The following is a 22,500-nucleotide window of genomic DNA, read 5'->3' as shown; positions in this document are numbered from 1 at the left end:
AAAATTATCATTAAACGATTGACATCTGTGTAAATACATTCATGCCTAAGCGAAGGGAATATTTACGATGTTCAGTTCCGGAATCGCGAGGTGGAATCCGTTATCCGACATTCCCAGTTTCAGATCACTTACTTCAAGGATCGACGCAGACCCCTAACGATCCCTGACCCTTTCCGGGGTGTTTGGCCATCGCGACCGACCTTCTGTCCTGATGGCTTCCTTCCAGACTGATTCTGATCGGAGTTTAGCATAATATATTCCCAGTATGCATTGGACACAAAGATCAAGTGTGCACGTCCTTGTGTTATCTTTACAACCGTTACACAATATAACGTCTCCCCCCCCCCTACCCCACCAACACCTCCCGACATGTGATGAATGGGGGTGAGAAAAGGTGGAGAGAGGGAGAGACAGACAGAGACAGACAGGCAGACAGACAGAGAAAAGTACTGAAACAGAGAAAGAACTTGAGACAGACAAGCAGGGATAGAGAGAAAATTGGTAAGATGATAAAATGCAGGTATGGCAGCGGAGATTAGGGGCAAATGAAGAGAATGGGACAGAAAGAGGAGCAGATGGGCAGACAATCAAAGACTTCGTGACAGATAAAATAATATGCAAACAACACACACACACACACACACACACACACACACACACACACACACACACACGTGCTCGCGCGCAGAGCACAGGCACCCCAACCCCCAGCCCCCCGCTTTGTAATGCTCCCAAATAGTACCAGGCAGAATGCTATCGACGTTCACCCGTATCTAAACTAGGATCCGTGTGCAAACAATGCGGGTCCACGGACCAACAGAATGGTATCGAAACGCCGCGTTAAAGACTGATCCTATTCTGTCGACTACTGATCGAGACACTTCACTGTGCCCTGGCACCTTGCAAGTAAAGAACCCTTAAAACCATTGTCAGACGTGAAGAAGAAGAAAAAAAAGCGATTCGCGAAAGTCCAAACAGAATTTTCGGGCATATGGGGAGTGGGTTGGGTGCGGATTGTGTGTTTGTATGTGTATGTGTGGGGCGGGAGAAACACATAGTCTGTCCATGTTAGTATTTCACATATATACAGATGAAGAACAGATGAAGAGTTCCACATACAGATCAAACCAATAGAGTACAGTACAGCAAATAATGTCCATGCGACACTATTCCACGGCAGAAGAAACATGCATGCAACACACTTAGGCTCGAGCAGTTGTACAGCGTGCGTTTGGAAAACCTGCGGCTTCTCTGTGCTTAAACCTTCAGGAGATAAAACCGTTTGTGGTGGAGATCACTCCCGTGAGATGTAAGGCCGGACGCCGATCTCTTGGTATCAGTTTTAAGCCTTCCAGATACAGGTTTGCGCTGAAAGCAAACACCGCGTGAACCGATTTCTGAACCGATCACATAAATCTCAGAACGATGTGCTTGAAACTGAATGCTGGTGACGAATCGTTTTTGCAATGTGTTCTTTCAAGGGTTTAACTGTGGACTGGCTGAACCTTCCACGGGTCCACACCATAGATATACATGTATGTAAATATGTATCTCAGTGGTCACACATAAAACAGTCCACCACCACCCCAAGTGCTCCAACCCCTCACCCCCACCCACACCCCACGCACACACACAACATTACCAACACCACCATACCACAGAGAAAGAGAGCAGGAAGTGGACAGAACGCGGAGGAGAACACGCAGAGAGAATGAATACATAATAAAGGTATGTGTTCCGCATTCTCGCCAATGTGTAAACATACACAAAACGAAACAGTTGGATGGAGACATTGAGCGGGGGTGGAAATATGATACCAACAACGTCTTTGTTTCCTCCTCTCGTTGCTCTTGTCTATGAGAAAAGACAACTGCTGTTTATGCTGAAAACCTTCTCATATCGGGGAGTAAGGTAGGCCTTGTATGTTTAAAGCCAGGCTCAAACAATTGTACGCTCCCATGCCAACCACTTGCATGGTCAGGACCTGCTCAGTTTGTGCTTGCCAAGACGCTGAAGTGTTTGTTTGCTCAGTTTCCAACGAGATGAAACGGGGAGGGGGGTGGGGGTAGGGAGAGAGAGACTGATTGATTGATTGACTGATTGATTGACTGGACTCTCTAGAGGAAATGAGGACTAAGCAAAGTGGATACTTCACTTTTCACCCGGTCCTCGCCCTCCTCACGGTCTAAGACCAAGTAAGATTACAATAACCGTAATGCATGGTAGTACAAGCCTTTGTTGAAACTGAAGGAAACGCAGTGAACGAATAATATATTATTTGACGTCAGCAGCGACTGTGAGAAGACCAACTGCATAATTCGAGAAGACTCTCATTCAAACAAAAAACTGAAAAAGATGAGGAGAAGGGAGGATGGGAGAGAGCCTGAGAGGAGACAGACAGACAGACAGACAGACAGAGAGAGAGAGAGCTCCTTTCTGCAGTTCTCGTGGTCTGACAAAAGCAAACGTGCTAACAAAAATACATCAACCAACCAAACAAGAAACAAACTAAAGAAAGAATGTTCATTCTGATTTGTATTTATTAAGGACTGGTGTGAAACAATGCTCTGCTCGCTCCTTTCCGTTCTATATCTAGGGTGTGTGCAAGGTGTTTTAAAATGGTAAGTAACCAAAACAACCCCTGCTCATACTGAAGCTAGACCAGTCAGGCTTGAACACTCGATCACCTACATAATAGGCCAAGGTATTCCTCTCGCTTTAGTTTCGTGCGAATGCTTATGCATTAGTTATTGTCTTCTATGTATGTGTAAGCCATGCGTATGGTTTGTGTGAGAACTGTGTGTGTGTGTGAGAGAGAGAGAGACAGAGACAGAGGCAGAGAGAGAGAGACAGAGACAGAGACAGAGAGACAGCGTGTGAGTGTAGAATGGAGTTTTTATTCTATATGACTTATAGGACATTTTTTCCTTCTCTCCCTCTTTCTTAACGATGTCTCTGACCAGAAAGGAAAAAACATCCAACTTTACAAACATGTATAAGATTAAGTCCAATCACCTGCGATCCGAGTTTCTTGATGAAATAAAGTTTCCGTCTGGCCTAAATTAACATTTGAATAAGTGCACAAAATCCACCCTGTCTTGGCTACTGGTACAAACTAGAGGTGGAACTCCTTTGTGACCGACAACCATTGGACCCCCTCGGAGTCGTAGTCCATATCACAACGAGATATCAGAGCGTGGTTCACATATACAAAAGCCAACAGAAATAAGTGCACACACGAAACTGACGGAAAGCGGATTGTCTGTGTGTGTGTGTGTGTGTGTGTGTGTGTGTGTGTGTGTGTGTGTGTGTGTGTGATATCCGGCAGTCAAACATACTATGTTCCTGTTGCGAATGCATGATCAGCTCGATCATGCACCTATGACCCAGTGTTAGAAGATGAGAAGAAAAGAAATCACAGAAGCGAGCTCGCGTCTGCCGGTGCAGAAAGGTGCATTCATTCATCGAATAACAAAGAACGGGTCACACAATTTTTGCATGTTCCACCCGTAATTAAGCCGTCAGACCTCCATGCAATCCACCCAGCCCCTCTCCTCTTTTTCTGAGCCCTTTACCGTGCTATGTCATAGATATGGAGGGGGGGAGGGGGAAGGGTGTAGTGAGGGATGGTGTTAATGGAGTGGGCAAGATATATATATATATATATATAATATTCTGCTTTACCACAGTGAGCCAGTCAGAATAACTTCTCTCTCTCTCTCTCTCTCTCTCTCTCTCTCTCTCTCTCTCAAACTCATTCGGCGATTTTATGACAATCGTGTGCAGCTTGCTTTGTTGACGTTATCTGCAAATACAGACTGCACTGACTGAGTGACTGAGAGAGAGTGAGAGAGAGAGAAAGTCAGTGTGTGTGTGTGTGTGTGTGTGTGTGTGTGTGTGTGTGTGTGTGCGTGTGTGTGTGCAACTGAACACTACACTGCCGGTATTCAGTGTATTGTCCTGTACAACAAACAGTGACTTGTCTACATTATTCAGTAAACTGGCTGTAATGTTTTCTTTCTTTTTTTTCTTTTTCTTTCTTTCTTTCTTTCCTTCTTTCTCTTAGACGGATGCTGTTTGAAGGCAAGCGGTGGCTGCTCCGGACGAAGCTGCACTATACCCTATCCATCACCCAGTTTGAATGATAGCAACCACGCTGGGTCACTCAGGGTCCGCCAGAAGAGGAGAAAATTTACTGCTTATTCTTCATCAGCGGATCGATCTTTTCCTTCATTCTCATACTGCCAACAGCTCGTGCTCGATTGCCATTAGCCTTACCACAAGTTCCACAGAGAGAGAGAGAGGAAAAGAGGCAGTGAGAGACAGAGAGGGACACATAAGAGGGGCACAGAGAGAGAGGGGGAGAGAGAGACAGACAGACAGACGAGACAGGGACAGAAACAAGCAAGTTCCAGAGAGAGAAAGAGAGAGAGAGGGGAAAAGAGCGGGGATAGAGAGAGACAGAGACAGAGGGTGGCATGGATGGTGGAATGGTTGAACTGGGAGAGATGGTGGTGGAAGGGTTGGAAGCAGGAATTTTAAGAAAAATATCAGTGCGTGACGTGTGTAAGCACAGACGTGCGCACGGAGACGTAAGGTACCTTTATATTTATGTGTATTCTCTCTCTCTCTCTCTCTCTCTCTCTCTCTCAGAGAAAGAAGAGAGAGGGGGAGGGGGGCTGAGAGAGAGACTAGAGAGAGAGAGCGAAACACATAGAGAGACAGAGCAGAGATAGAGAGAGGGGGTGGGGGAACAGAGAGAGAGAGAGACCCACAGAGACAGAGTGTGTGACAGAGACAGAGAGGGAGACAGAGACAGAGAGAGAAACGTACATGTGCGATTTTTATGACTTATGCCCAAATCATGAAGGGCGCAGACAAAAGTTCGACTCAAAATACTATGTACATGCTTTATATGATACGGACAATGAAGACCAAACACCAGTTTTGTCTTTCTCGCCTACCCTTCCCCTATCCTCAATTAGCATATCACACATCACATAATTATATACAAACTGCACTCCATGCAAATCAGCAAAGGAAATATAACTTACAGTACATAACTATTTGAAATGAATGAAAACTACTGACATCTTTGTTTGGTAGCCAAGGCTCTGAACTTGGTAGGTACATATATATTTCGATATTTTAACAAGTAGAAATTATTATCTGCTGATCATTATTTTTACGTCTGTATATTACCACAATGCTTGCAGTGAGGCAAGTTATGTATTCGGAGATCAGAATACCACCGGCAGTCAAACACGAAATGGCCGCCTGTGGAACACGGCACTAGATAACTCCGATAAGGAAGAGAGAGAGAGAGAGAGAGAGAGAGAGAGAGAGGAGACAATCAAAATTCTTTATTTTCGACTGAGTATAACTCAGTGATATAAGCACTGGTGTGTTTTATTACATCCAGTCCCCGCCCTACACAACACAATACTGGATATAGTCACACACAGAGAGGGAGACTGAGGGACTGACGGGGGTTGGTGCTGGGGGAAAAGAGAGAATGTAAAACTGAGAAATGTAACGTACTTATGTTAAACACAAATTCGATCCAAACCACCATCCTAGTGGACTGACAGCGTCATCATTATTTCCGACTAAAATCTACAACGTGGATTTAAAAGACAATATCGACCTACCCACAAACTCCCCGGCCTCAAACATGATCCCTGCCCCGAGGTTAACATTCAGCAGCCTTAACAATTATTCATGACAATAGCTTCTTTTTCTTTTTTCAACAGAAAATCAAACGAACCGTAACAACAGTGACTGCCACAGTGTGACAGTATGAATCACTACAATCTACACAACCTGGATTGGAAAGATTTTTTTTTCTTTAATACCGGCGATAGATCCAATTGATAAACTTGATAATTTAAGTACTGAAGAACAAGTGGGGTAAACAGTGTTCTTTGGCCGGTGACTCAGTCACTCGCAAAAATCATTAGTGAAAAATCGTTTGTGCTAAAACGTGTACATTCACGCAAGCTCCACTCTTTCGAAGCAGACGACACTTACAGGGCATGCGAGCACTTCGGAAAACATCAACAAGGATCATCACTTCAGTTTTTGCTTACCTGTTCTGAGGAAGGCCTCGAAGGCGGTCGACTGGGAAAACTGGATACTCGGCTCATTTTTTATTTCATAACTGCACAGACACTCATATGAACAAAAATGACGTTCTTTAACTTGTGAAAAGTTGGCTCAACTCTTTCTCACACACGCGTCTCCAAGTCAAACTGGTTGACAGTCATGTGACTTCGCTGAAGGGGGCACGACTGTGTTTTCCTAAAAATTGACATCGCGGCTCGCCGTTCGCCCTGCGTTGGCGACCGGCTGGCTTTCCAGTCTCTTGATTCCCACACGTCAGGGGAAGTGATCGGGCTTGTGTGTGTTGAATGAGAGAGAGAGGGAGAGAGAAAGAGAGAGACGGTGTGTGTGTGTGAGAGAGAAAGAGGGAGAAGGTTATGTCAGAGTGTACAGTAGGCAAGTGTGTGTGTGTGTGTGTCAATGTGTGTGTGCGCGCGCGCGTATTAATTGCGATAGCAAACCGGAGACTATGATCTCAAAATGATAGTGTTGATAATCAATTTGCCCAATGTGCATTGGATATCAAACTACATTCCTGACATTGTGCTCAGTTGCATTCATGGATTTTGTTTTATGGTGGGTTTTTGTTTGTTTGTTTTGTTGTTTTTTGTTGTTGTTTTTAAATTGTTGTTTCATTTTTTTTATGCGCTTCAGTGTCCCCCAAACTGAAAGAGCCGATATATATATATATATATATATATATATATATATAGATAGAGAGAGAGAGAGAGAGAGAGAGAGAGAGAGAGAGAGAGAGAGGGACAGACAGACAGACAGACAGAGACTGAGTGTGAGATGACCGAGAGAGAAAATGGGGAGTAGTATATGAGCGTGCCTGTGAGTGTTCAATTTAGTTTCATTTAATGTTTATCCACACTGATTAAGGTAATCTGAGAGAGAGAGAGAGAGAGAGAGAGAGAGAATGTGTGTGTGTGTGTGTGCCGGTGTGCCACTGAGTGGTGTGTGTGTGTGTGTGTGTGTGTCTGCCGGAGTGTGTGTGCCACTGACCGTGTGTGTGTGTGTGTGTGTGTGTGTGTGTGTGTGTGTGTGTGTGTGTACTGATGAGCGTGCGACGGATATCAAATAACATTGCAATGATTAGGCCTATGTGCGAATGCGCGTTTGATTTCAAATTACTGGCGCTGTTTGTATTCATGGAATATGTATTTATGTTTTCTTTTTCAGCTTTTCTTTTTCCTTTTTTTTTTTTTACTAGTGCGATGTTCACCTATATGTACTGCTTTAATTGTGATCACTAGTGGTAGTACATAAAGATATGTTTCTGTTCTGGCTCAGAGAGAGAGGGATAGGGAGAGAGAGAGAAGTCCCCATACGCACAGGCACTGTGATTTTGCCAAAAACTGTCGCGCGCGCACACACACACTCTCAGTCGTACACACCGTCTCTCTCTCTCTCTCTCTCTCTCTCACACACACACACACACACACACACACACACACACACAGAGACTGACATACGCGCGCGCGCATTTATCTGGACAGAACAGTTAAACACAACTGAATATGATTATATATTTATCAGTTCGCAAAACATTTCACATGCCGTTCGCCCTGGGTTTTCTGGTGAACATGCAGTTCTTCAGTATGGCAACCCAGTGACTCTCAGTGGCGTCACAGAGTTAAGGGTGAAGGAGAAGAAAAAAAAGAAAAACTGAAACAAAAGGCAACCACACCCACACCCACGCGAGCATTCTACTGATCGGCTTCCACAGCGGAAAGGCGAGGAACAGCTGGCGATTAACTTCCCGGAGTCACAACAGCCCTCAGGTGATTATTGACCACCGGTCGTGAAAGGCTAGGTTGACAGCCATCGGCCACCATATGCCAAGACTAATGGATCGAGCCATTTGACTGCATGCCAGAACGACGTACGATTCTCTGTGTGTGTGTGTGTGTGCGCGCCCGCGCGTGTGTGTGTAAAAGATCCAGTTGTACATGCTTTTAACTCCCGTAAACTTGAGAAAAAAAAGGAAAAAAAAAATCGGCTCACATTTGTACAGACCCACCCCCACCTGAAGCTTAACTCTCACTGAATACTTCCCCAGCTTGTCCGATTTCTTTTCTGTTCTAACACCGGATACGTCAAGACTAGGTGATGGATCAAGTTGACCATTGCCAAACAATCCTTCTAGTTTGATATTTTAATTTTAAATCAAATTTCTTTTGTTCATAAGTTGTCTGTTGCCCACAACACTGCTATCGCCGGAGTTCAATAGGCTATCCTTACAACTATTACCTTATGCAGGCTGCAGAGATCACATTGTTCAGAAAAGAACACGTTGCGAGACTAACTCCATATACTGCACATCTGTATGCCTGATTTTTCTTAAAAGTTTCTGAATCGTTTGGAAAGAGATTCCAGCACTCTGTCAACATCGTACTGAACAGTAAAATGGCTGGGTTCTCTCGACATATGAAATGAAAAACACACGACATCGTTCGTGGAACAATCACAGAGAGAGAGACAGAGAATCTTAAGTCTGCGGTCAGTAGAGGAGTGTGTCATGATTAGAACACACACACACACACATATATATACATAAAGGAATCACACAGCGTGAACAACACTCACACGCCCCTTACAAGTACGTTCAGATAGAGAGATGATCACGCGTAAAAGTTCAGTGTCCACCGCTTTCGGCAAGGACATTCTGCTGCAAAGCTACAGACGTGTTTTTTCAGTTTGCCCGATTGGCCTTATCACAAGGCTCATGATTCATCATAGGCTTTTAATCACAAAATCGAAAAAAAAAAAAAATAAAAGAATGAAAGTAATAACAAAACTCGAACCCTTTTAAAGCACCAAATACCAAAAATTCGTAACTACAGCATCAGAAACTCATGAAAGGTTGGGAACTGTGAACGTTGACTTATGCCCCTTGTATGAATCGTCTGCTACAAAGTACAAAGAAGAGAACGGCAGTTTCGGTCAAGGAAAAATTCTTGCAGGATCAAGTTTAAAAACAAAAAAAACAACACCCTTTCAACTTGAAACTCGTAGGAACATTTAGCTGCTTTGCTTTCTCACTGACATACATTATTTGTCAGTAATATAAAAAGCCAAAATGAAAAAAATAAATTTAAAAAGCTTATGGGTAATTTGTCAAGGCTTTAAAGGACTGAAAACAAGCATGTCTTTTTTTTCAAAATCTGTATAAACCCTGAGGCTGATAATGATTATGTTGAAACCAAAACACCTGCACAAATCAATTTCCCAAGTTGCCTCTTGAATCAGTGATATAGTTTAAAAGAAAAACAAGAGAGGCAAGACCTTCAAGTCTCACTTGTGATACACTTTTTTTTAAAAAATCCAAGCTTTTTATGTATTAAGTATAATTTCAAAATGTAATGTTTAAGATGAGAAAGATGAGTTTCCTAGCATTAATTACAGAGTAATTTCCCTTTTTTACTATCTGCGCCAAAACGTTTGCAAAATAAATAAAACTTCCATGCTTAGCAAAAGAAGTTCCTGTTTGAACAAAAAATGATAATAATGACTGCTCTTGTTGTTGGGTCAGAATATCAGATCAATGTGCCAAGTTTAGAGAATACAAAAAATATAACAGTAAATGCAGTTTGCATATAATTAAGCTTCATTTTTTTTTTTTTTTTTTTTGTGCCCATCCCAGAGGTGCAATATTGTTTTAAACAAGATGACTGGAAAGAACTGAACTTTTCCTATTTTTATGCCTAATTTGGTGTCAACTGACAAAGTATTTGCAGAGAAAATGTCAATGTTAAAGTTTACCACGGACACACACACACACACACACAGACAACCAAACACCGGGTTAAAACATAGGCTCACTTTGTTTACACAAGTGAGTCAAAAAATCAGGTTGTGGGTTGGTCAGGCAGTGGGCAAGGTTCACAAAGTCACCAGTGAAATCCTGTCACAGTGCCAAGCACATAGTCTTCAGTTAAAGCACTTTGGTTATACTAAGGAAATAAATAAGATTACAGTAATTTGAGCAAATATGCTTGTACTCTCCAAAATACGTGTGGCTTGGCGTTTGATCACTTTGTGCTCCCTCAGTTCCCAACCAGTGGAGCTCAAACTTCTAGGTATACTTACCAGTTCCTTTGTCTTTCTGCTTTTGACAACAATGAACATATAAAGTGGATCTATTGCGCAATACAAACTTGAAGTTTCAACCTCAAAGAAACTATTGATAGCTCTGAGATTACAGCATTTTACTTCTTTATGACAGATTCTTTTTTTATGCAAGTGCTAGTGAGGGATTTTGTTTTTCTTTCTTCTCACTAGAATGTTTATGAGACAACTATTTTGATTTCGAGATCTTTATGAGGGATTGAAGAATACCACTTTTCCTCCCCTTCTGTTCCTTTGGAAGGCAACCGTCTCAAATGCTGATATAGCCAGAAACCCAGACGAGAACGTCCTCTTTAGCCAGCCACACAGTTCTTATAAAACATGAAGATGCTAAGCTATTCTTTTATGCATTGAATGCGATTCAGATGGTTATGATTTTGATGAAGTTTATATAACTGAATTTGTCATATTTGTGAATACTGTTTTGGATAGAATATAAAATTTAAAAAAAAATTCTCCTTCACATTTATATGTGATATGAGAATGAATATCTCAAGTGGACAGTTTTGGACAGAATGTGAACTTTGAAGTCAGTTTCTCCATCCCACATTCATTTGACAGATATACAACTGGATTTTGCTTTGTTTTTCTTTCTCATACAAAAAAACAAAACAAACCAGTTAAGACTCAAAACCTTTGTGAACATATCAACTGGTAACGACAAGAGTTGATGGTTGAATACATATTCATTTTATATGATGAAAATACATGGGATAGTATACCATCTAGGGTTACACCCAAATCTTGCTTGCAATTGCCAGTGAAATCAAATCGTCTTTTTTCCTTTATTCATGTCAGGATAGTTCATTACTTTATTCAATGAAAATATGTGTTTACACATACAAACTATACAACACTGAAATCCACATTGGTTTATTGGAGTGAGAATGGCTGACATTTGGGCAATACTGTCAGCAGTCTTTTGGCTACCCTCACCCTCAAAAAGAAAGTTTTGCCAATGGACACTGAAAATAACACATTTGTCAAAGCTTGCATTTGGCGTTTTTTTTTAAGTTACCAGTTCAGTAGTATTTTAGACTGGTTTCTAATTTCCAAACCAATGAATAACTGCCCATTTTTATTATCTTCTCTAGGACCAGTCAGAGACTGATAAGAATTATACAACAGGAATGACCTGGGAAGAATTCTCCTGTCCAAATGTAATTATTCTTGGTCTTTCAGGTCAGTTGGAAAAGTTTATTACATTTTAAGTTATTCAAAGCCCTGCATGGTAAAACCAGGTTTAAAAATTGCCAAAGGAGGCAAAGCCTTTATTGTATTGTATTTTAATAAGGGTAGGACAGGTATGTCAGACCCTGCCGGAGTCTGCACTAGTTGGGTCACGGTTAAGTATGTATAATTAAATAAGGGTTTGTAACAAGATTTATGAGTGAAGTTTGAATTGCCCCCCCTATCCCCTGGGACAGTTTGTCACCAGTGCTACACCAACATGTGCATACCACACACAGGACCTTGGTTTATCGTTTCATCCAAATCAGTAGCATCAAACTACCAATTCAAGATCTGGAGGAGGGTGACAAAATAATTGTGAATGTGATCCCACATGCTCAGATTCTCTTGCTTCCTAGGCAGACATAATTATTATCACCAGGACACCACCGTTCCACTGACTGAAAGCTCACACAATTCCTAATTGAAACAAAAGAAAAATTATATCCATTCACAAAATCATAAGCAACAAGAAAAAATTACTGAGCTCCATTTGATTCTTAATATTGATTAAAGCATCAGATCAACTCAGAAAGAGAGAAGAGAGATAATTCAGTCAAGACTGATAATGAAAGTAACCCATGTGAACCTTGGTGGTGCACTGCTCTGGAAAGATTCAGATGAAACAGTGAGCAAAGTTAAAAATGTCATTCTTGTGCCACATTCACCACACATTTTTTGTTTCACTTAATCTTCACTGTATTTCGTTATCTACCCAATTTCTATGGGTCTATCTGACCCATGCTCACAATCGCAATTCACCCTACATAAATGTTGTATGGGCCTACCAGATCCTCACTGAAGAATGATGCTCGCAATATATTGTACAGACAAGTTTCGCAGTGCTCCCCTATCTGTTCGTTGTGGTTAAGTGGGACCCACATCATTTTGGGGGGTGGGGTATATACACCTACCCAAGGCTGCATTCATGAAAGGTGTTGGAAATGACAAATGCGTTTGAGGCTAAGTTTGTAAAGAGAGCGTCAACAAGCAGTGAACATTTTTACATCTGTGCATTTTGTTCTCAGGAGCACGGGTCTGTGGGAACCACTACAGGTAAGATTTGTTTAGAGAGTGTTTACTTATATGAATTAGAGGAATACATGAAACCTAGTTAATGAAATATGGATTTTAAAATCATTCTCAGACAAGACAAAAATGGTTTGTCTAGGGTCCATGAAGTACAGTAAAGGTTTGAAGGTAAATCATCAAAATAAGCAAATATTTCCAGCATCAGCATCACTGACAGGAATGCCTGATGTGCTTTGTCAATCCAGTGATGGGATGGAGAAAAACAAACCTTGTATTTTGAGTGGCAGCTAGTCTTTCAACTGACATAAATGATATTCTGATGCTTGAAATATGGTGTACCCTAGGATTTTCAAGGTGAAAAGAAAGAGAAAAAAGACAACCAAAAAGAAAACACACACAAAACATACATCCACACAAAATTTATACATCAAATCTTCCTCCAAATCATTACAGACACACAGGAATGATATTCAAACCATTGTTTATTTGACGGAATTTTCAAGCTGCCGGACTACATGCTGTGACTTCAAAAGTTCCTGCAACAGATAAAAACAACCAAATATACATCACTGCAAAAAACTGGAATTCAGTAACATTTTCTCCATTCATGGAAAGAACAGAAATTAACTGTTCAGAATGGATTTATACAATCCAGCATGCAGAAAAGACCGACCGACCCTGGCACAACAAATCCTGAAATTGTACAGCCAACAAACTGTCACCACCCAATATTTTTACAACTAGCTGACAACTCTAAGTCACATTTCTCACTTTTAAAAGCCAAGAAGACTTTTAAAACATACAAATGAAAGATTTCAAAGGACCAGAAACAAATGATGTATGCTACATGCACACACACACAATGACATAGCAGTAAGCAGGCACTGCCTAAAACAAGCGTGATCGTCCAAATTATACATTTCATCTGCAGACCTGCTCTAAATGGATGAAGCTGCCAATAATCTGAACCTCAGTTGGTATAACTGGTCTGAACATGTTCCAGCAAAACCACATGGACACACACCAGCAAGCTTACACAGAAAAACAAAACAACAACAAAAAATCCCACCACCATCAGACTCAACAAAGGCAATGTTAAAAAAGAAAAAAAGAAAAAAAAGAAAAAAAAAAGAGTATAAATTATAAGTAAGAATATTGAAAGTATAAAGTATAAGTAAAAACAAAGTAAAAATCAAATAAAGTATCACTAATCATGCCCTAACTTTTGTGTACATTCCGTTTAGACAAGAAAATTTTCAAAAACATTTGCAACCATGTTTCGCTGACATTGCTTCAGTCCAAATCAGTAATTGCTGTGGCGAAGTTGTTCAACCAGAAAATAGACATTTACCTCCAACAGGTCACAAAGTTGTAGTAAACACTTACTTGGCAATGATGCCATCCCTCTTCGCCAGCCTCGACAGGGAGTCGTCAGACTCACCCTGCAACACGGAGCAGGTCAGGTTAGGAAAAAAAACAAAAAACAAAAACAAAAAAAAACCCACACATATATATTTTTAAAGATGAAAAGAGAGAGAAAAAAAAAGAAACAAATTGTGAAAAGAAAAGAAAAAAAGAAGTAAGAAATCTCACTTCTGCTAAAACAGTGAATTGTAGAATTTAGCAACAAGGCAAAACAACAATCAGTATGAAACCAATGCATCAAATGTTTCCTGATTGCTTTTGGTAAAGTTTTGTAACTCTTCACCAACCAGAACTTACTCCGCTACTCTTTCCCGGCTTTGCAACCAGTGTTCACAGAAAAAGTTAAAAAAAAAAATTTTTTAAAAGAGAGAGAAAAATATCTCCTGTAACACTCAAACCCGCTTCAGGAATTGCCTTCAAATTTCAACTATTAGAAGATGACAAGAAAATATTTCCCAAGTTTACTGCATCTAAATAAAATCAGTACACATAACGAGAATTATATCACTGCCATCATCAGCTACTATTCCACATTTGGCAGCTGCAACTCCCCCCTTTCTACTGTATATGTGGGTCTTTGCTGAAACACATGAATGTTTTATGCCACACGATAACTAAGGCAGCCATTACATGTTTTGGGGGTATATAGGCTGGGTATCTTTATTTTTTCATGCAGAGATAGTAGAGATGCTGAATATTCAACATGCATATTTATCTACTGTATATGTGTACACATGAAAGGGACCTATGCATTTGTCAGCTTACATATGTTGGCCTATTTATAGGAGAAAAAAAATTTCCAACCATTAGCCACCTGGCTTGAAGCCAGAACCCTTAAAGTCCAACACTAAACACTAAGCTATAGGCCTGGAACTTGCAAATAAGGTCACTGACACCAGCATCTATCACTACCAGTAGCAGATATATTTCTTCACACATGATTCAGAAATGAATCGTGCCTACTAAAAACAACAAAACTATCTAAGAAACAAAAAATAACAAAAATAACAAAAAGAGCAAAGATACTAACCAACACATATGTATCATGTATATATCATTATGAAACTTGGTATCAGACTTACCATCCTTCTGATGGCGCCACAGATGCCGTAGGTCTTGTTGCCACCTGTCATACGTCCAGTGGTCTCATCCACCTGCACAAAATAGGAAACAGTAGTTAATTATCATGTGAACAACTAATACTCATCTGAAAAGCAACTTTTAATAAGACCACAAAAGAAATGGTATCAAAATGAAGCATCTTTGTGTTGCAATATTTGACATTTTATTTCTATACTTTATAAATTCTATTAAAAGGAGGAGTTTGTATTATACTCCATGTTTGGTGATACATATACTTACCATGTCAAACTGATGCAAACTAGGCCTATCGGTTTGCTCTGCTTGGCCAAATTCCGCGCGCGGCTAACACACGACCAAAAAAAAACAAAACAAAAAAAATCTTAAAAGTTTGATCCAGCAATCTTTCATTCCAAGCTGTGAACTCATCCTCAACATAAAAAAAAGAAAAAAAAAAGAAAAAAAAAAAAAAAGAAAGTACGGAACACTAACTGGCGATGGACAGTAGTCAGTTGCGCTGAATTTCCATTGGAAATTTGGCCAAGCAGAGCAAACCAATAGGCCTAGTTTGCATCAGTCTGACATGGTACAGTATATGACACCAAATTTCCATTCGCTATAATTTTAGCGCTTGACACAGCAACAAGTTTGCCAGGCTGTGTTTGGTTGTATATAAAAAATAAATAAAAAATAAAAAAAACCAAACGTTTTACTTTTAGAATGCAAACTACTGCAAGAAAGCATACAAAATGCATAATTTTCTGAAAGAAAAATGACTAAACTATCAATTTCTGACAGTATGAACCTTACTTAACATTTTTTTGCTATGAGTAAACCATATAATTATAATTATATATATATATATATATATATATATATCTGAGATAAACTTTGGATAATTTCTAAATATGTTATACACTAACAGTAAAAGCAGATGAGACAAAGCAAGAAAATATATCAAAACAAAAAATGTTTCCATACCTTTTGAAGAGTCCAAAATAATTACATTCTATACAAACTCTTATAAGTTATAATCACATGCACACAAATAAACACCATCCCATCACACACGCGTTTTTCAATCGTCCACATCTACTTACTTCATGCTCAATGTTTGACAGTATCAAAGAGCTTAACAGTGACCAATTTGCCACACAGTGCAGTGTTGTGAGTACTGTTCCTGCCTCGCCTGCAGATGAAAGCTGATCCGTTTCTTTGATGTATGCATGTATTGCTAAAAACATGCTGGCCACTTGTCGCAAGAAATTGCTCCACAACCCGATTCATCATTTTCCACCCCTCCCTGCCCTAAATAACTTTTAATAAGTGGACAGTTTGCCTTGGAATGAATTCACCTCCACATCAGCCCCAGAGCTATACCTGGCTTCCAGCACTTTCTCTCCTTTGCTTGAACATCTCTAGCTGTCTACAACTACCAGCCACCCCACCCCCATCTCCTCTTTACAAATCACAACCTTCTACTTCCTTTTCACTGACAAGTTTGTCTCAGCTATCACTGAGCTTATCATCAAAAATGATTTGTAAAGCTTCTGTAACATCTTAGGTCTCAAAACTGCAAAGTTTTCTTTTTTAAACAAGCAGCCACTTTTTAATGCCACTTACGCTTGGTTGTGATTGTCATCTGACATTCTGATGATCTGAATTTCTTAAAAGAGTGCTACAAGTGTAAATAACATCCTGGAATGAAATTTTTAGGTTTTTCCCCTTAATATTTAAACAGGCATATCAAGCTTTCCCACTGGTGTTTCCTGGAAAGCCATAATCTAAAGAATAAGAAAATTCATACTATGACGATCACAGATTTGTATGTCATGGTTCACTTTCAAACACTGCAGAACTCAACGACACTTTCGAGCACTTCAGAACTTAACTGAAATTTCTATCATGGGGCACCGAAGAGGTTAAGCCCTGTCACAAGTAGTATTATCAAGTAAGGTTGTCACTAGTGTCAAGTAAAAAGGTACGCAAGAGCATGGGTACAGCTTACCTCAGCAATGTTGATCTGGATGGAGGCATAGTCCTTGGCAGCAATGATGTTATTGCTAGCCGAGCTGAAAAAGACATTAAAATAATTCTCACAATCCTTAAACTTCCTGATTAAGTAAGTTTTACAGTATCATCTGAATATTTTAAAGGTTTTATTCACTCCTTTATGTTCACAACCTGAGTGTTACCATGTCAAACACTTTTATCTTTAACAAATAATTCCAATTTCCATAAATTTCAATTATACAGGTCCATTAATTATTCACAGCAAGTATCCCCACCAAAATGAGGGAGAGAAAAAATAAATATGAGAAAAAATTCTATACTTCATTTAGACTGGGTTGGTCAAGGGATGTGAACTCAAACCCAAAGTCAGTCTTATACTGAAAATGGCAAAATCTGAGACAAGCTGGTCCAAACTGCACCATAAAAGACTGGTTTAATGAAATGGTTTCAAGTGGTATGTCTGGTTTAATGAAATGGTTTCGAGTGGTATGTCCTATCAATGATTCATGTGTCAGTTTTTTCGACAAGCAACAATGGTCATGTAGCATCACATGCAGCCGAGGCATGAAAGCAACTGGTTTATTTTCATGACAGGCAACAAAGTTGGTGAAATAAGTTGGCAACACAACAGCTGGAATTACTTTTTGTTCTATTAAGTTTAATAAATATAACAAATTATAGCATATAATGATATATTTAATGTTTCACCGTTATAGAATGAAATGAATGGATCACAACTCCTTTATAAGCGTTATACTGGCTTTATGCGCTACAGGCATTTAACAAGTCAAAACTTATAAGAAAAGTTCTGAATTCAGTGGATGATTAGCAAATGATGACAAGAGAGTCCATGACTCATAAATGTGTAGATAACGTTACGAATCGTTTACAAAGGCTGGCAGTCTGACCTGTACATTTGCCAGCTTATTCACGAATACAAGTACAGTTGTATAGTTCTGCATGCATTGCGACTTGATGACAAGTGCTATTATGCTGGTAACACTATAATAACACAAAATGCAATGTAATGAAGAGATTTGTTGACTGTTTTATTATCTAAGTCAAAAGCATAAAAACATATTTTAAAAAAATCAAAAATAACCAAACTGAATACTTCAATCACAAGCAATTAGACTAGTCTGCTACTGTGACACAGCACATTCAACCAGTAACACCATTTCACTAACTCAGTACCTATCACTGAAAATAAAATGACATTTACTGACAATATGAACATGAAAATAAAAACAATTGGGTGGTGGGGGTTAGGGTTATATTCATAGAAAAGTAGATAATGAAGTGCTTATTTAAATCAAGTTTTAAAAAGTTGATTCCCCTTTTGTTCCATAATCTTCTGTATGGTGCAAGGGGTATTTGAAACACTATTTTTTAACTTCATTCTGGAAATTTCCATGTGTGGCTGGTCACATTCAAAATCACTTCACTGTAGGCAGACGACTGACTTAATGCTCTTTCACACAATGACCAAACATAAAATATTCTATCTACTACTTAATTTCAGTAGTACACAGAAGGAGAATATTTTGTTTGGTCTGAAGAGTATGCTATGTGTGACTGGTCAATCGCATTGAATCCAGCACACCGGTCCATGTGGTTTTAGTTTTTACAGACCAATGCTATTCTTGTGTGGCAGTCGTGATGGCAGGTCTACAAGTACAAGCATACTACGGTTAAAGTCGACCGAAAGACTAAATGAAACACACTTCTATTCAGCTTTTACAGTTATTCGTAACCTCTTTCTTCGAAGCCGCCATGAAAAAATGGAAGAGCAACTTACCACTTCCTCGGGATGTACATGTCAACGAATTCTCCGGCTTCGTTCTGCATTTTGACAATCTGACTGCTGTAAACAGAAGAAAATATATCAATTGATAACAAAGCAATAAGCAACTACGAGAAAAAGCGTAAACAAGGGTAAATTTCTTGAAATAGTTCGACCACGTGCCATATAGTTACCTTTCACGCGCACGTCGTGGAATCGAGAGGAAGAAGTAGGCTTTTTACCCAGAATGCCCTGTCACACATGCGCACTTTTCACTTGCAAGGGGAAGTGGGTAAGGGATGCTACTCGTAAAACTTTTGTAACCAGGGGGCTTCATTTTAAGTCACCGTCATTTCACGCAACTTTCAGATTAAAAAACTCTCATGGTCAAACTGCCCGGGACATGCAGGTGTTAAGGGAAATGAGCGAGCTGACAGACTTGCTGGTAACGCAACACCAACAAGCTGCCTACATCTAGGAAAATCGGAAATCCTCAGAAAAGTCAAAGAATATCAAAAAGAACAGGTACAAGGCCATCACACCATCGATCGCCTCAAAGAAATAAAAGCAGAGAGAGGGAGCGGCCGTAAGTCTAACATGAAAGGTAGAGCACGATTATTTGCAAATCAAACAAATATCGGCATCGTTTCCAAACCAACACTGCGCAGATTTCTTCAAAACGGAACAGTCTCTGTGGGCTTCTCCAAATACAATACTGAGACTGAGCAACACACTAGACGCCACGCTCTTGGCATCAGAGATCTTTTCCCATCCCTCTTGCCGCCAATCAGTGGCAGCCTCTGTGCGTGTGTGTATATGTGTGTTTGTGTGTATGTATGGGTCTGTGTTTAAGTGCGTTTGTGCATGCGCGAGGGTGTAAGTGTACACAAGTGTCAGGACTGAGAGTTCTGTGCACATACGTATGTGTGTGTGTGAGGGGAAGGGGGGCGGGGGGTAGAGGATGAGGTGTGTGTGTGTGTATGCATGCCTACACTGTGGGAGCAATGGAATATTGGAACGTGCGGGTGTGTATATATATATATATCTTTGTATATATATATGTGTTTGGGGGTGGGGGATATGGGCGTATGTGTGTGTGCTTGTACAAGTAAGTGTTCATCTGTGTGTGTGTGTGTGTGTGTGTGTGTGCCGTGGACTCGGAAGCTGCGATACCTCAGTAGCCTAGAAATGAGTGTGTGGAGGAGGGGGTAGAGGAGGTGCAGGGTAATGTATGTGTGTGTGTGTGTGCAGTGTGTGTGTGTTGGGGCTCATGTACGTTTATGTGTATTTGACTGTGCTTTCATTAGTCTGTGAAACTGCATGTTTGGTGCATATCTGTTATGCATATGTGGGTGTATGTGTGAATGTTTGTCTCCATGTTTTACATTTATTTGCTTATTTATCATCATTGTTGTCTTTTTAAAAAATTATTATTATTATTATTACTACTACTACTTTTTATATTATAATTATTATTTATTTATGTACGCTTATAGTTGATTTCATCAGGATTTTGCACCTTATACATATTATTACTGAGTAGTGGTAGTAGTAATTTAAAAAAAAATGTATTTATCTATTATTTATTTAACCCTTATTTATTTATTTATTTATTTATTTGATTAATTTTTTTATATTTAATTTTTTAAAAATTCTCAAGGCCTGACTAAGCGCGTTGGGTTACGCTGCTGGTCAGGCATCTGCTTGGCAGATGTGGTGTAACGTATATGGATTTGTCCGAACGCAGTGACGCCTCCTTGAGCTACTGAAACTCACTCTCTCTCTCTCTCTCTCTCTCTCTCTCTCTCTCTCTCTCTCTCTCTCTCTCTCTCTCTCACACACACACACACACACACACACACACACACACACACCTCCCAAAGATAATCACAAGCCAAACACGAAGCCTATCTGTGTTAGTAGCTGCACCAGCCAGTAACTGGAAAAAGTCGTCTGCCAAAAAGTAAACAAAGGATGCTCGCAGTTTTCGAGGCATCTCTTTGACAGTAAAAATCATCGAATACCCTCGATCTGAATCAACTTACGATACCAAGATTATGGATCATATATTGTCAATAATCAATCGATATATAAACTTACAACAACATTGGATTTTTATCTATTTTTCCCTTCAAATATCAGTGTTTTCAAAAATAGATCTCACTCATCAATGGACACCTCAGTCAATATATCGATTTGACAATGGAGCAACTGGCAACACGGTACTGCATTAATATAACTACATTTAATAGAAAGAAATGAAAGAACCGAAGAAGCAAACAGAAGTAACATGCATTACAAGCGAATGAAATAAAAATAATTATAAAGAGAGAGGGAGAGAGAGAGGCAGACAGGGTAGAGATGAGCAAGCCTATACATTATATTCAAATATGTTTATAACATCGATACTGACTGTCGCAGACGGGCGCAATAGCCGCCGAGTGGTTAAAGCGTTGGACTCTCAATCTGAGGGTCCCGGGTTCGAATCTCGGTGGCGCCTGGTGGGTAAAGGGTGGAGATTTTTCCGATCTCCCAGGCCAACGTATGTGCAGACCTGTTAGTGCCTGAATCCCCTTCGTGTGTATACGCAAGCAGAAGACCAAATACGCACGTAAAAGATCCTGTAATCCATGTCAGCGTTCGGTGGGTTATGGAAACAAGAATATACCCAGTATGCACCCCCCCGAAAGCGGAGTATGGCTGCCTACATAGCTGGGTAAAAACGGTCATACACGTAAAAGCACTCGTGTGCATACGAGTGAACGTGGCGGGGAGTTGCACGCCACGAACGTAGAAGAAGAAGAAGATACTGTCGCCTGGCAAGTGTGAGATGCGATGGTTGCAAAGGGCCATAGGGAACACGCATGCATGCAAACACAACGCACACACAGTGCAAAGAGCATGCAGGAGCACGAAAAAAGTCTACTAGTCACAGACACGCACTGTCAGGAGTACTCGTTCCTGAATTGCGCCCCTTTGCATTGTGCCTTGTTCTACTTTTCTTTTGTTCCCGCACAGTCGAGATCCTGCTTTCGTGATCCTTGAGGACTGACACGGTGCTTCTTGTTCCTCTTAAATGGTTTTAGGTTGTAATAAGCAGGATTTTGTTGCAATACCCGAAGGATCACTATATTCTGTCGGGAATAGGGGGAGAAGCTCAACTGTGAAGTAGGCAAACACTGGACTGACATGCCCAGGTTTGTTCGGCTGTCGAACGTGTTTTCGCTCCATCAGTCGTCGTAAGACACACACATCAGTCTGAGCGTTTTGGACGTGGTAAGACAATACCATTGTTGCCAGAGGCCACCCGAGTAGGCAGCTGAGCAGAGATTAGATCTTTGGTTCATCACCTCTTCCGCCACAACTTTATTTGGTTTCTTGAATGGATTAACTTTACGTAAGAGTTGGCGCAAAAGGTGGATTCAACATTGAGGGTGTGTAGTGTATAAACTCAATTTTTGCCGAATGTTTTCGCCATCAGAACTGAGTGGTTTTTTTAAGGCATGTATTATCACATGCAACACACACACACACACACACACACACACACACACACACACACACACACATGTGCACAGCTACTGCATGAGTAAGTGTGTATAATTCAAATAGGAAAACTGGACAAAGTAGGAGTGTCTCACAACATTGGATTGTGCTTTGAACTTTATTTGCCATTGCCGAAATGATTGAAAAGCATTGTC

General features: G+C 40.2%; 3 protein-coding genes across 12 annotated transcripts in view; 1 reads left to right on the top strand and 2 right to left on the bottom strand.

The window, feature by feature from the left end:
• LOC143280051 (spermatogenesis-associated protein 1-like) overlaps window positions 1-6,287 on the bottom strand; it is a 62,710-nt gene extending 56,423 nt beyond the window's left edge. For 4 of the 6 annotated variants that reach the window (XM_076584539.1, XM_076584538.1, XM_076584536.1 and 1 more), the window contains exon 1: window positions 6,090-6,287. In XM_076584539.1, the coding sequence (XP_076440654.1) occupies window positions 6,090-6,146 (57 nt within the window). In that variant the 5' untranslated portion in view covers window positions 6,147-6,287. The remainder of the gene's footprint in view (window positions 1-6,089) is intronic. The other 2 variants (XM_076584540.1, XM_076584535.1) reach the window with 2 other exon arrangements.
• A 6,675-nt stretch (window positions 6,288-12,962) lies between these two features.
• Window positions 12,963-19,050, bottom strand: LOC143280601 (small ribosomal subunit protein eS21-like). Its single transcript, XM_076585312.1, has 6 exons — window positions 18,994-19,050; window positions 18,815-18,880; window positions 17,012-17,075; window positions 15,006-15,077; window positions 13,885-13,940; window positions 12,963-13,034 (listed from the first exon to the last, which is right to left on the bottom strand). Exons 2-6 carry the CDS (start codon window positions 18,862-18,864, stop codon window positions 13,025-13,027), a joined length of 252 nt encoding a protein of 83 aa, XP_076441427.1. The 5' UTR covers window positions 18,865-18,880; window positions 18,994-19,050; the 3' UTR covers window positions 12,963-13,024.
• Window positions 19,051-21,785: 2,735 nt separating this feature from the next.
• LOC143280050 (FGGY carbohydrate kinase domain-containing protein-like) overlaps window positions 21,786-22,500 on the top strand; it is a 26,076-nt gene continuing 25,361 nt past the window's right edge. For 2 of the 5 annotated variants that reach the window (XM_076584531.1, XM_076584529.1), the window contains exon 1: window positions 21,792-21,996. In XM_076584531.1, the coding sequence (XP_076440646.1) occupies window positions 21,989-21,996 (8 nt within the window). In that variant the 5' untranslated portion in view covers window positions 21,792-21,988. Of the gene's footprint in view, window positions 22,234-22,500 lie in introns of all 5 variants that reach the window. The other 3 variants (XM_076584534.1, XM_076584533.1, XM_076584532.1) reach the window with 3 other exon arrangements.

The sequence above is a fragment of the Babylonia areolata genome, chromosome 3, assembly GCF_041734735.1.
Source record: "Babylonia areolata isolate BAREFJ2019XMU chromosome 3, ASM4173473v1, whole genome shotgun sequence".
NCBI lineage: Eukaryota > Metazoa > Mollusca > Gastropoda > Neogastropoda > Buccinidae > Babylonia > Babylonia areolata.
This window is presented reverse-complemented; position numbering and strand designations above follow the sequence as displayed.

Excerpts from the sequence above, each read along its gene's own strand:
- LOC143280601 (XM_076585312.1), bottom strand. The coding sequence starts at position 18,864 with ATGCAGAACGAAGCCGGAGAATTCGTTGACATGTACATCCCGAGGAAG. Across the intron at positions 15,078-17,011 it reads TCCAGATCAACATTGCTGAG|GTGGATGAGACCACTGGACG; the intron begins GTAAGCTGTACC and ends TATTTTGTGCAG. Across the intron at positions 13,941-15,005 it reads GTGGCGCCATCAGAAGGATG|GGTGAGTCTGACGACTCCCT; the intron begins GTAAGTCTGATA and ends TCCGTGTTGCAG.